Raw genomic sequence first — 14440 nt, 5'->3', positions numbered from 1 at the left:
TTATCTTCTGCATGGTGCATTGGATCCAACTCTGGGCTCTCCTCTCACCACCAGAGCAACGGGATGTCATGGCTTCTGGATGCACACGGCTCCAGACGGTCGCTCAGGATATCTTGTGCCGGGCTGGCTGGCAGCATATTAGTCGACTAGAGGATGCATAGTCGGCTCCTGCTATTTTCCTTTTTTCGTTGGTTGATTTTTGTATCGACTTTAGGCGATTCTTGAGATGTAATAAGTACTGAACAACGATTACTGGTTTCTTAATAAAAGGTTGTGTGCATCATCACGATGCAGAAGCCGGGTTTTTCCCTTTTCAAAAAAAAAACATCTGACAATGAATGAGCGATATACTTTTAGCACGCGAACATGTACCTCGTGGGTATGGGGCAGCGTAGGGTTTTGGATGAAGTAGTCCCCCCACACGCTTCGGCGGTAGTCCACCGCGTGCCGTCGCTCATCAAGCACCCTGTAGCCCTGAGCAATCATCCTGCCGCTCGTGTGTCCCTCTCCGTCCGCCGCAGCCATTGATCGCGTTGGCACTCTCTCAAAAACACACACACGAAGATACACTTGTATAAAGCTGCGAGAACTGATTGTTGAGTAGTGATCAGCTTTGCCCAAAGGCAGTCCCTATTTATAGATGGAATGGAGGCTTTTCTTTTCTGCGGAAGGCAACGATCAGGAGTACAAATCCACGTGCACGCACGAGACACCCATATTATCTTCCCATAATTAATGGTGTTATTTTATACTGTATTCATTTCCATCATACGTGGAATCGAATGTCTGAGTCCCTGCCAATAGTCGCGTGCGCATGTGAACGAAACATGGCATATGGTATCCAATGTTTCCATCACTTGTTTGGCTAGTTTGAACTGACAACACTAATACTACACTAGCCCAAAAATACTAAAATTATTGATCCCTCATGATACTAACATTTAGCTTCTTCAGGAAATATTTTAACCGTGTTCTCTTCCGAAGCAATTACTTTTACGTAATTCATGGACGGATTCACGTTTTCTTTCTGTCAAAAGCAAAGTTTTCTTAAGCATTATGTAACTTTCAAAATCATTCAAGGTTTTCTTAGGCGGTGGGCGGCAGGCAGCCAGATCCCATCTTCACGGGCAGCAGCCTTGGGCCCCTCTCCCTCCGCTTGCCACTCCGGCGGTAGGAGGGGGAGAGGGCCTCGTTCCCCACTTTGTAGTTAGGGCTTGTCTTCCGTGGTGCGTCGTTGGGGTGGTGGGAGTGGCGACCGGAAAAATAAATCTGCCTCAACTCCAACCCCACACCGGCGGCGACCTTGGTGGCGTCTCGGAGTTGTTGGCAATGTGTGCTTGTCGATCTTTCAGGTCGGCAGCTTGGTCTTCTCGCCGTTCTTCAGACCTGGCGAGATCTGTTTCTCGACGTGTCGTTGCGTATGTTGTTGTCCACGACGGTGTTGGGGGCCGGGGTGAGGTGGATGCTCTGAATTAAGGATGTTGGTCTGAGGATGGTGGATTTGTTGTTATTCCTCGACTTCGTCGATGAGATGCGACGGATCTTGGCCCAAGATAGCACGGAGACATCCCCCGGTCGGCGTGCCACAACGACATGTGCCTCGCTGCTTGCAGCGGGCCTATTCATCGACTCACAAAGTCTCATTAGCGATGATGCTCTTTTAGATCTGGCAATGGTGGAGGATCGGCGTCTCTTCCAACGCGCGTCTAGGCGACGTTGGAGTTTGGTGGCGGCCACTGGCTTCGGCGAATGTAGGAAATCTTAGGGATAGTTTCGTATATTTTTGTCCTTTAGATTTTTTTCTGCAAAGTTTTCAGGACAACTGTTTTCTCCTAGTCTGTCTGGTAGTTTCCACGTTTGTTTACTCATGTAACTTGATTTCTTTTATTAATGAAGTACGTTGTTGCTCTCAAAAAAATCATTCAAGTTTTGTTCAGTATTTATGCATGTTTATTTCATACAATTTAGCATAATATTTATACAAAAAATTGGTTTATAGAATTTTCACAGAATAGTCAAATGAAGTCAGCTTTCTTAAATGTTCCCACCGTATTTTGATCTGAAAGCCAGTGCAGAAACTGCACGAAAAACAATCACACGTATACGTAGATGTGTCAGGAAACAACGCAGTTTCATAGATGATTAGTACATTGGAAAGACATGATTTGATAGGAGACTTCTCAAGGTATCTACGAAATATGTAAGTTTCATAGGAGATTTATATAGCGCATCTCACAACATAATCCATAGAAGTTTAAATAAAGATCCATACAACGGCGTTCATGTTTCAAAAAAGAAACACATGAACTAGATACCGATTTTTTACCATGCATGTTTCAATATCAAAAGGCTGAAGATCCATGAAAAAAAAACTAAAAAAGGAAACATCATGAACTAGTCATGATTTAAGTTTCACTTGCACTCGCATCTCGGATTCAATCAATATCCATCTAAAATAAACCAGCAGCAACGAGCCAGGTGTAGATCAGTGCATGTGCCAACCGGAGTGCTCGACGACGAGCCAGACAGATCCTTTCGGGGTGGAGGAAGGCCGATCTCCCTGATGAACCATACCGTGGCATCCTAGGTCCCCTCTCCTCAGCCACGCCGATGCCAAGCTCTTGCACCGTCAGCAGTCACGGAATAGTGTCGCTGGAAACCATGGGATGGTGCCACAAGCCACGGAGCCACTAAAGATTTCAGGTAGTATGCTGAGGGCCCCAAACCCTTGGCAAAGAGCTGTAAACCCATGGCAAAAAATTATGCCGACGGATGTCCTCAGCGCATATCCCCCTCTCGAACGACATATACATGCTAGCACACAGCAAAATCAAAAGCCCTCGGCATACACATGTTTTACGAAGGCATATAGCATTCCTGGGCAAAAGTTAGTGCTCGGCAAAAGAAGTACCATCGTTGTATGTTTCGCAGCATTGATTTGTATGCCGATGGCCATGCTGTCAGAAACGGAGGCAACGTGGCAACACCTGGGAGTTGTTGGCACATGTTGTATGTCGAGTGCCACGTTCGACATTATCGATCGTTGTTTGTTGAGGGCCACCCTTGGCATACCGGCTGTAACACATTGAGCACTTGTTTCTGGCAATCGGAAATAATATGTTTACGTGAATCGTGAGCTTTATAAAAACATCACAAACGATTTTGGAACGAGATCGTTGTAGCTGTAGAACCATGATACTAGCATTTGCATGCCCAGTTGAATGCTCGTGCAAATACAGTACCAAGTTTCAATTATATTGCACATCTGATACATCATTTGTATGCATACATTAGCAATAGATACAGCATTTCTTGGTTACATGTCTTTGTCTCCGTGAGGAAAGGAAGGTGGAAATTCCTTTCCATTCTACATCTTCATGAGGATACTAGAGTTCTCCACTTATCCTCGCGAAATGTTTCCAGAAAGAATAGGAGAATCCTCCATTTATCCTTGCGAAGATATGCATGGTGAAGTTGTTTTGCAACTAAGTTCCTTCAATGCTGATGCGACCGTGCAATTGTATGTCCTGCAAAAAATTAAAAAAAATGTCAAAAAATTCTAACAACAAAATCATTATCAATGATTTAAAGTCCAAATGATTAGTCACCATATGTCGGAACGCGGAGGCAAACGGATCACGAACACGAACAGGACGTGGTACACATTTTCTTTCCTTTATCTTATGCAGAATTACCAAAATAAGATCCCTATAACCAAGTGTATAGAAGAGATATGGAGTTAGCTATGGCTAAACATTAGAATATTAAAAGAATGAGCAAACAATGTATGTGGCTCATACAGTCAGCGAGATCGCTAACATTTTAATCATCGACATTATAACATAATCAAGACCCAATAAATATATATTGGATCTACGCTAAGACATTACTACATCTAAACTACGCAAACTAATGGATCTAACTAATACATTAGTAAATCTACACTAAGGAAACTAATGAATCTAACTAATGATTAAAACATAGATCTAAATCACAATATAATCCAATCTTGACAACAAAAACACATGTGCTTATAGTAGATTGCGATGTAAATATAAGATAAACATGGAAAAGAAAAGAAACAAACCTTCAGGACGGCGATGACGCATTCTCGCGCCATCGTGGCCATGGTGGAGGTCGTGGCCATGGCCATGGCGGAAGACGAGGACGAGGCATCAGACCGGCATCCAAACAGGTGGATCTCTGGCCAGCAGCTAGCTTCCCCCTCGCCGGTTAGGTGATCATTCAGGATGATCTCCTCATCGTCATGAATCTAAGGCCCAACTTTCATATTCTTTTTGTAAGGCCTGAAAGTTGCCAGATGTGGCCATATGCAGAAGGCACAGTTTCCGATTCATTATTTAAGAGCATCTCTAGCGGATAGGCCAAATAGACAAACCGCAAGATGCATATGTGGTTAACCGGATCAAGTTTTTCCTGTGCGAAAAATGTCGTGGCTGAACATATCCTGCATCCTCAAACCCTAAAAAAGAATATTTCGAGAATATTCCATCGTCTTCTTCCTTCGACAAACACAGACCAGGAGACACTTCGACCGAGCTCACGCCTTAACTTTAGGACCCACTGGCCCATGCGTGTGGGTACCTGGCCTACTACTGATGTGTTGGGTGCTAGCGTTGTACTAGTCGCACGGGCAAGCTAGCTTGCTAGCTGCTTGCTACGTGCTAGTCAGCGTGCTAGCAGCGTTGCGCGTGTGTGCTAGCCCGCTGCCCGACTTCTCCCAGAGCTCTGGTCTCCATGGCTTTTTCCCGAGCCCTGGTCGCCTAGCTCCGTCTCACGTAGACATCGCTAGAATCGGTCAGAATAGGTCAGAATTAGCCATGTTTTTCACCGGAATATCGGCCAGAATAAGTTGCTTTTGTCGTAGTACTGCATCGATTTGGCCAGACCAGAGGACGTGCGGTGGAATTTGGGTGGAGTAGTATAGCTTCGACGATCGTTGAGGCTGGTCATAGTGGGGAGTAACTTAGACTAGTAACATATGTCATGTTACTAGTTTAGGTTACTACCTTCATAGTGGATAGTAATTTATATGTGGTGTTATGCATTGTATCATTTATTATGTTGTAGAGTCATCTTGTCTTGAGGTGTGTGATGTTATGTAACATAGCTAGTTACCACCTCACTCTCTTTCTTCATTTATTAGCATGCCATGTCACCAAAATGCCTTGAGATGTGTGATGTTACTAGTTATGTTACTTCCACTATTAGCAGTCGACTGATAAAAGTTTTGATACCCCAAATCCTTGTGGTTTACCTTACATTTTGGTCAGAATGCCGCATGTGTAGAGTACAAGAGGATTATTTGGGGGGTTGTTAAAAAAATATTTACGGGTCAAACCACTATGCAGATCTATTCGGAGCAGATTTTTGATCTAAACTATAGATTTCGCTTTGCGAATTAATATGCAGCTAGAGATGCTTTAAAAAAGCTGAAATATTCGGAAGCCTTTGGTTCAAGTCCGGTTGAAAAACCAGGAAATATACCAGACTCAAATAATGAATATACTGAACCCAAAAGCTGACTTGTGGCTAACTGGAAAATCAGCTATATGATGGTTAGACAGTACCAAAATTGTAGCACTCTAGTTTTGTAAGCCTTCGCTGTCGCCTTCAGCTGATTATTGAATATACTTTGACGGGCTGATTTTTCTTACTTTTTATTAAAGTAGTAATTTTAGTGACCCTCAACTTCGAATACGTGGCCTCTGCATAACATGCGCACATCCCAACGTTAAGAAAAAACAAAGACAAGACCATGTGGTTTCACACAAAGGAAAACACCATTTACTGTGGTGAGGCCGATCCGAAGACGAGAGTTCCAGCAAGACTAGCAAGGACGTTACTGCACTGCCAAATGAAAATAAACGACTATGGAACGCGCGTACAAGAGGTTGGTCGCCGGCCAGAGCGTTCTGCGGTTCCATTCAGCCACGGCACCGGAACCTGCTCTGGCATCCCCGGTTGGTGTACGACCCTCCGCGCGCCGGGCACGACCCGAGGCAGGCCTGCCTGTTGCGGTTGAGGGACCCCGGGCTGATGCCGGCGAGGACGCGGCGGTGCACCTCCATATCAGCGGTGAACTCCGGGGCAACGCCGTCCTCCAGCTTCGACGACGATGACGACGGTGGGGGCGACATCAGCTCCCGCACCGCCGCGTCAATACTATATGGCGCCTTCATGTCGGCGGTGGCAGGGCCGGCGAGCGCAAGCGCGACGCCGAGGAGCATCAGAAGAGAGATGCACGCCTTCCTGCCCATTCTGTGTCACTCTGGATCGGTATTTGTGTTTGGCAATGTCTTACGACTGGAGTAGAGCTTCGGGAGCTCGGAGCAGCATTTTATAAACGGTGATGTGGCTACTTTGGTACTGGCCAGTTCTCAGTACCCCATTTGGTTGGTTATACCTGTCTTTGCTTGATGGCCCCTCCAAGTGTTGCTCTAAATTTGTGGTGAGACAACAATTAGAAAGGAAAGCAGACTGGCATTGGTTGTTGCGGGACAGTTGGGACAAAGAGATGGCTGTAACTGGAACTTGAAAGAAACTCAATCATTCCAAACGAACCCTGACACTTGAACGATCACTATTTATATTTCATGATAACTTGGTCATGAATGCAGACTGAAAACCATAACAATGGTGACGCTTCAGCAGTTTCTTGCCACGGCCAAGGAGCCGGTGTGGTCTTCACATAATGCTCGAGGTCGTGGTAGGATCGACCTGTATTTCTCTGTACACTGGCGACGCTAAGCGATCTTCCTCGCCACGATAAGAGGAGACATTGAGTAACAAACAAAAATCCTGTGTTAAAAAAATGAGTGACAAATATCCAGTATATGCCTTACAAAAAAAATCCAATATCTGGCAGGTGGTCCCAACTAGATTTATGATACTGAACCTGTGTGTTGGTCCTGCAGAGTTTTCAGCGTCAACATCTCCAACATCAGGAATCGGTGCATTAAGAAGTGCATCAGTATGATGACTATTCGTAAAAGCCGTGGGTTCACATGGCCTAGTGTTTATTGGTGTGACTTGATCTTCTACGATTATGTTTACTTTTGTCTAAAATGGAAAGTTTAATTTGTTCTAACACATCACTGCTAATATTTAGTTTTGACAATGACTTTCACATGTTCATGAAATTCCAATATGCTTTTTAGAATGTTATACTTCAAAATTAAATTTGTAAGTCTTGCACTGTGCAATTGCTTGTTGAGCTTGTTTTAGTGAACAGTGCTCAAAACCAACTTCAAACTGAAAACATGAACTAGGAACCGAAAGTATAGACTCAGGTTCAGTGTGAATGAAATTGCTAGTCTTACATAAATTTATCATTGATCTTACTATATACAAGATAACCTTGAGCTATTCATTAGTCACAGGCGGAGAATTTGAGACTTTAAAAATATCGTCGAAATATTTGAAAGGCACATCATGCATGTTTCTTTCGATGATGTTATCACTTCATTGAGTTGGCGTTTCTTTTATCAGTGCCAACGACAACAATTGAAAAAAATGAATATTTCGACGATAAAGATCATCAAGACGGAATTACACATCGAGCGAGAGATATTCAGAAGTCTTTGATCCATAGAATTACGGAAGACTTTCAAAAGAATGTAATACTTTATAGGTTCTACTTATAATTAAATATGTTTCTATGTTTGTTGTTCTAAATGATTATGTTAGAATCAAATATATCGGAGGATTATTTTAATCTTCGCATTATTTATTTTATAAAAGCTCATCTTACCTTAGATTATTTTTAGGAAAATGCTTATTATCAGGCAGAGGCACGCGGGTTGGCAACCTCCGGGTTCTTAGCACGACACGCGTCCACTAGGACCCACCGGCGAGTCGTAAATCGTCTTCTTCCTCTCCCGTACCTTCGTTCTTATCACCTCCGCGTCCTCGCCTCGCACGGCCTGAGGCCGCACCCGCCGCCGGCATCCACCTCCGCGAGCGCCTCTCCGCCGGCTTCCACCTCCACGAGTGCCTCGCCGCCGGTTTCCACCTCCGCGAGCGAGCTGCCCCACGGGGATCCTCCATGGCCTCCACCTCCTCAAGCTGCCCCGCCGTGGCTCTCTACCTCCGCAAGCTGACCCGCCGCCGCTGACCTCCACCGAACGCCGTCTGCAGCCATGGCCGGAGGTGCTACTCGCGGGGGTGTTGCAAACTCGGGGCGGCGGTGCTGCTTGTTGTGGGCGGCGGTGCTACAAATAAAGGGCTACGCTGCTTCCACCTCCACGAGCGCCTCGCCGCCGACCTCCACTGCGCCATCCTATAAACGGGCGCCGCCGCTGACCTGCACCTCATCGACCAGTGCTCCACCGACCTCGCCGGCCGCCGCCCGACCACCTCGTCTTCCACCTCCTCGAGAAGTACGACCTCGTCGGCCGCCGCCCAGGTCTCGCCCATCCACGAACGGCTTGGCCTTCCGTGGTTTGCTCCAGGCTGCCGGCCTCGAGGGAGCGCGCCGCTGCCTCCTTCCCCCACAACAGCAGCAGCAGCCAGCAGGCCACCATCTCGCGCGGCGCCGACTCCTTCCGCCGCCTCCATCCCATGCGACGCTGCCCCTGTTGCAGGCGCCTGTGGCCGGAGCTGCAACCGGCGGCGGCGCTGCTGCAACCGCAGCGGCGGAGCTGCAAAGGGCATCGATGGTGCTGCAATCCCAATTTTGTTATGAGCGTCTCGCCGGAGCCATGACTGTGCTTCCTTAGTTTATTTTTTTGGCTGCATTACTACATATTTTTAGCTTCATTATTGTTAAATTTGGGCTGCATTACTTTATTTGTTGGATAGATGCATCTTTTTTTGTGACCGTGCTTCCTAAGTTTTATTTTGGGCTGCATTACTACACTTTTTTAGCTTCATTACTATGAAATTTGGGCTGCATTGCAGCAAGACAATTGTGTTTCTTGGCGAGGTCGGGGGAGGTGCTGCAAATGTTCAACGGCGGTGCTGTAAATATTCCGTGGCTCTTCTTCTTTACTACATTATTTTGTGCTTCAATGTCTCCGGCGAGGGCTCCGGCGAGGTCGGGGAGGTGCTGCAAATGTTCAACGGTGGTGTTGTAAATGTTTTGTGGCTCTGCTATTTTACTACATTATCTGTGCTTCAATGTCTCCGGCGAGTCTCCGGTGAGGGCTCCGGCGAGTCTCCGGTGAGGTTGGGGAGGTGCTGCAAATGTTCAATGGCAGTGCTGTAAATGTTTCGTGGCTCTGCTTCTTTACTACATTATTTGTGCTTCAATGTCTCCAGCGAGGTCTTCGGCGAAGTCTCCAGCGAGCTCCTCGTGTCTTTTTCTTTTTTTAGGCGAATCGTTTTGTGCTTCAATGAAGCAAAAGCGGAATTTTTTTGCTGCGACGAAGCATCGTCAGGGTTTTGGCTGAAAGTGGACACGTGTCGATCAGGGAAGCAGGAGGCTGGAATTTTTTAGGCGATTCGTTTTTGTGCTTCAATAAAGCAAAAGCGAGATATTTTTTGCTGCGACGAAGCATCATCAGGATTTTGGATGAAAGTGGACACGTGTCGATCAGGGATGGAAGGAGTTTATCCTCCGGAGGATTCTCAGCAGTGTCCTTATTTTTATCCTTCGCTACTGGTGGTTTGGCTAGGACCACCAACTTATAAACGGAGGCAAAGTTCAGTTTCTGGTTGGGCAGTGCAGGCCTACTTTATTGGTGCAACTTTTGGTTTAAACTGATGCAACATTCACTAACGAACTTTGGCTGCAAATGATGGGGCAGACACACGCTGTTGACTGCTTTTTTCCCAACTGGTTTTAGGCAGCCAAATGAACTGTTTTTTCCACCAGTGTAAAGATTGTCACGTGCGTTACCCAATATGTTGGTTAGCGGCTGCACCGGTTATCACCAAAAGGCATCGTGTTAGTACGAGTGTTGTACTAACTGGCTTGCTCCCTACTAATCACAATAAGATGATACGCATATTCGAGCGCTTTTGTTAACTTCTTACTCCCTCATGTCTATATTATGTTACACGTAATTTTTCATAAAAGTTAAACTTTGATCAAGTATATACACTGGTAGAAAAATGGCCTTCCGTCCAGTCCCATTAGTCGCCAAAATATAGGAACCGCGACTAATGGGGTCTTTAGTCGGGTTCGGGTGGCGAACCGCGACTAAGACCTGGGCCCAGCGCTCTCGGTGGCTAGCTGGTGGACGGGAGGGGCTTTAGTCGCGGTTGGCCAGGCCTGGCCCGAAGGCCTTTAGTCCCGGTTGGCCTGAGCCAACCGGGACTAAAGGACCTCGGCTCACAGCACTTAGCCATTTGGTGCCACTTCTCTTCACAAGCTTCACAAGGGGGTGTAGGTTTACTTTTGGTTCCTCTTATGCACACAAGGTGTTTGAGGAAATGCCCCAAGAGCATGAAACAAACATGATATGAAGTGTCGGAGCCACACTTGAGCTTCCTCATTTATTTTTTCCTCCGCGATCGCAGTTTGCAACTTGAACCTTTCATATGTGTCATTGATAAAATATGCATGTGTGTAGTTCATTGTTTAATTTCTATTGTTTATAGCTAGTTAGTTTAACAAATGCATGATGATTAATTATATATTTTATATTATAGTAATGCATATGAATCGGCAATGGATGTACGGTAACCGACTCTCCGGCGAGTTCACTACGGGTTTGAAAGATTTCCTCGTAGTGGCTAATGCGAACAAGCAGAAGGGTTTTGTTATCTGTCCATGTGTTGACTGTAAGAATCAGAAGGGTTACTCTTCCTCAAGAGAAGTTCACCTGCACCTGCTTCGGCACGGTTTCATGCCAAGCTATAATTGTTGGACCAAGCATGGAGAAAGAGGGGTTATAATGGAAGAAGATGAAGAAGGGGATGATTTCATCGATGAAAACTATCTTGATCATTTCGGTGATACTTTCATGGAGGTGGGGTAAAGGTGGACCAGCAATACGGAATGACAATGGTGGATTTCAACAATCTTGGTTACCTTGATGAACCATTCGTCCTAGCGAAAGATGTCGCTCAGGTTTTCTATGTGAAGGACATGAGTAGCAAACCGAGGAAACGGAAAGATAAGAAAACGATCAGTACATCATGCGATGATCCAAAGCGCCACATTGTTCTTTCAGGGAAAAGAAACATCGTGGGAGTGGAGGACAAGACAGATATGTCAGAAGATTATAATATGTTTACTGAAATTCCGCCATTCAAAGTGAACACCGATCCAAGCATTAAGTTAAATGATGAGGATGCTCCATGGATACGGCACAATCGTAAGCAAGCAGGGACACAAGGAAAGAAATGATGTGTAATAATTTATTGTACCAAACTTTGTTGAATGGATCATGTGAATTATATTACCCGTGATGTGTTTGGTGTCCATTTTCGAATGATTCGAGATACCACTGATGATACATGAAATTTGGAGTGATTTAGTCATACTCCTGCCTAGGCGTATAATATGCATACTCGTAGTCTTCATAGCCGCCGCCGTTGTACTGGTAGTCGTCGCCTTCTAAGTTGCCGCCGTAAATGCCGTCGCTCTTATCGTCGCTATCGTCAGGCGGCGCTCGTGGCTCGAACTGAGGGTAGCGCAGGCGGGGGATATCGCCGGCCGTGATGTAGTCCATGACGCTCTGCAGAGTCCGGCCGTACCACCATAGCCGACGTCCGGCCTCGTGGAAGTTCCCAGGAGGCAGACCGTCCTCCTCATACCTGGCGAGCGCCCTCTCACGCCGATTGATGACGAAGACGTCCCAAGTATGCTGGTTATCGGGATGCCAGCGGGGATTCATCCGCTGCTCCGGCGTGAGGTCGAGGTAGTAGTGGTTCGTGATGGCCGCCCGGCATGCAGTACCCTGAGGGACGGGAGGGACCGGCACGCCGCCGGCGCTTAGGCTCCAGCCGGCGGGGACGCGGTAGCCTGGTGGGCAAGGGTAGTTCGAGGCGCAAAGCTCCTCCACCTGCTGGTAGGTTAGAGTGGGTGCGGTGGAAGCCATGAGAGAGTGATGAGAGATTGTAGAGATGTGATAATGCTGGCCAAGCCGGGCTACATATATGTAGTGAGAAATGGCGGGAAAAATGGGAGCGGAAAGACATGAGGCGGGAAGAAAGTGGCGGGAAGAAAGAGGCGGGAAGAAATTGGCGGGAAGACAGGGAAGAAATGGCGGGAAGAAAGAGGCGGGAAGACAGGGAAGAACTGGCGGGAAGAGGGGGCCGGAAAGATAGAGGCGGGAAGAGGGGGCTGACGGAAAGACAGAGGCGGGAAGAGGGGGCCGGAGGAAAGACAGAGGCGGCCGGGAAGAACTGGTGGGAAGAACTGGTGGGAGAGGGAGGCGGAAAGATTTTGAAATGAATTAGTTTTATTTTTCTGAATTTTTTGATATATTATTTGTATTTTTCAGATTTTTAAATGAATTAGTTTAATTTTTCTGAATTTTTTGATATATTATTTGTATTTTTAACATTTAGAAATGAATTAGTTTTATTTTTCTGAATTTATTGATATATTATATGTAATTTTAACATTTTGAAAAAGAAAAGAAATTTGAAAAATACCTTTAGTCGCGGTTGGCCTCGCCAACCCGCCAACCGCGACTAAAGGGTATTTTCCGCGGGAAACGAAAACCCGGCGAATAATACCCTTTAGTCGCGGTTGGGGTCGCCAACCGTGACTAAAGGTACCCCTTTAGTCGCGGTTGGGGTCCCCAACCGCGACCAAAGGTCGCCCAGTATAAATGCCGCGCCCGAACAGCCGCTGCCCCATCTCTTCTTCCTCGATCGTTCCGCGCGCGACTTCTCTCTGCAGGACGCCGTCAGGCTGCTCGCCGACCGCCGCCCTCGCCGACCGCCACCAGGGCCCCTCGCCGACCACCGCCCTCGCCATTTGCCCCGCCGCGCGCGCTTCCTCGACGCCGTCGCCACACACGCACGCGCGCCACCGTACGTGCTGCGCACCATATGCCGACGCTCCCCCGCCGGCGTGCTCGATCTTTTCCCGGCGGTCGTCTTCCCCGCCGGCGCCGGCGCTGCAGCGCGCCACACACACAGGGAGAGGGAGGCCGGCGGCCGGCCGGGGGCGCGCGCCAACACACACGCACAGTAGGGCGGCGCCCGGCCCCGGCCCCTCCATCTCCCATTTTTTTTTAATTAACAAAAAAATTAACTTCATAAAAACTTTAATTAACTTAACAAAAAAATTGAACTTCACAGAAACAGTAACTTAACAAAATTTGAACTTCACAAAAACTTTAACATATATAACAAAATTTTAAATTAACAAGAAATAACTTAACAAAATTTAACAAAAATAGCTTAACAAAATTTTGTCAAAAAAATGAAATAAATTTTCGAAATAACAAAAATAACTTAACAAAAGTTTGTCAAAATAACTTAACAAAAGTTTGTCACTTTTAAAAGAACTCAAAATTTGACTTATAAATTTTGTCTTAAATTTTTTGACTTAACTAAAATTTTACTTAACCACCGCGCGTATACGGAGGGGGCAGCGCTAGTCGCCCCCTCCGTATACGCGCGGTGTTTTTTTTTGGGATCGAGAGAGGGCGGCGAGGGTTATGTGTCCTCGGCACCGCCACCGCCCTTTCGCCACCGCCACCGGTCTCTCGGTCACGCGGTCACTGCGTCCCCCCTCTCGCCTCCCTCGTCGCCCTCTCTCTTTATATGTAGAAGAGATGTGATAATGCATATACACAATTAATTTGTTTTTACAACATGTTTTCAGGACTGACATATGGCGGACGATAGAGCTGACCCGATTATGGCCAACTATGATCCGGAAGCTGAAGAACATATATTTGGCCTCATAAATGGCGATATTCTTTATGTGCCGACCAATCAAGATGAAGAAGAGATCTCTTCTTATCTGAACCTTGACGGTGAAGATGAAGGCCGTCAGCAAGATGATGCCGAACAAACGTCGATAAACGACGATCTTCAATTGGAAGTAGCAACCACCTCCGGCGCCGAGGTATATATATACATTGAGCCTCTGGTGATACAAACTAACTGATTTAAATAAATATGTGTGTACTAACGCGCGCGACTCTCTTTCTTATTTTAGCCCTCGGCCGGATCGTCGAAACAATCGAGTACGTCGTCAAAGCGTGGCGCAACCAAGACGATGAAACAAGGAGAAACATGTACCATCGAGGTTGTCGACAGTGCAACCGGCAAGCCGCTGGAGCCCCACAAGAACGCCACCAAGTTTATCAACCAATGCAGAGCCGTTGTTAGAGACAACGTCTCGATCACCGTCCAGGAGTGGAATGAGCCAAAGAAGGCACGTCTTGGTTTCACTTTTGTCGATAAGAGAACAAAAAAAAGATTTTTTGAAAAAGCTTATGCAACATTTCGTTCTACCTCCGGAATACAACAAATTCGATGAGGAGGGTAACAAGATTGAGGAAAA

The 14440-nt window shown here is 46.5% G+C and overlaps 1 protein-coding gene across 1 annotated transcript; it reads right to left on the bottom strand.

The window, feature by feature from the left end:
• Positions 1-5713: 5713 nt before the first annotated feature.
• Positions 5714-6389, bottom strand: LOC127334287 (uncharacterized). The gene has a single exon (XM_051360705.2). The coding sequence runs from the start codon at positions 6279-6281 to the stop codon at positions 5949-5951; it is 333 nt and encodes a 110-aa protein (XP_051216665.1). The 5' UTR covers positions 6282-6389; the 3' UTR covers positions 5714-5948.
• Between the last annotated feature and the right edge of the window lie 8051 nt (positions 6390-14440).

This window comes from Lolium perenne, chromosome 2 (genome assembly GCF_019359855.2).
Source record: "Lolium perenne isolate Kyuss_39 chromosome 2, Kyuss_2.0, whole genome shotgun sequence".
NCBI classification, from domain to species: domain Eukaryota; kingdom Viridiplantae; phylum Streptophyta; class Magnoliopsida; order Poales; family Poaceae; genus Lolium; species Lolium perenne.
This window is presented reverse-complemented; position numbering and strand designations above follow the sequence as displayed.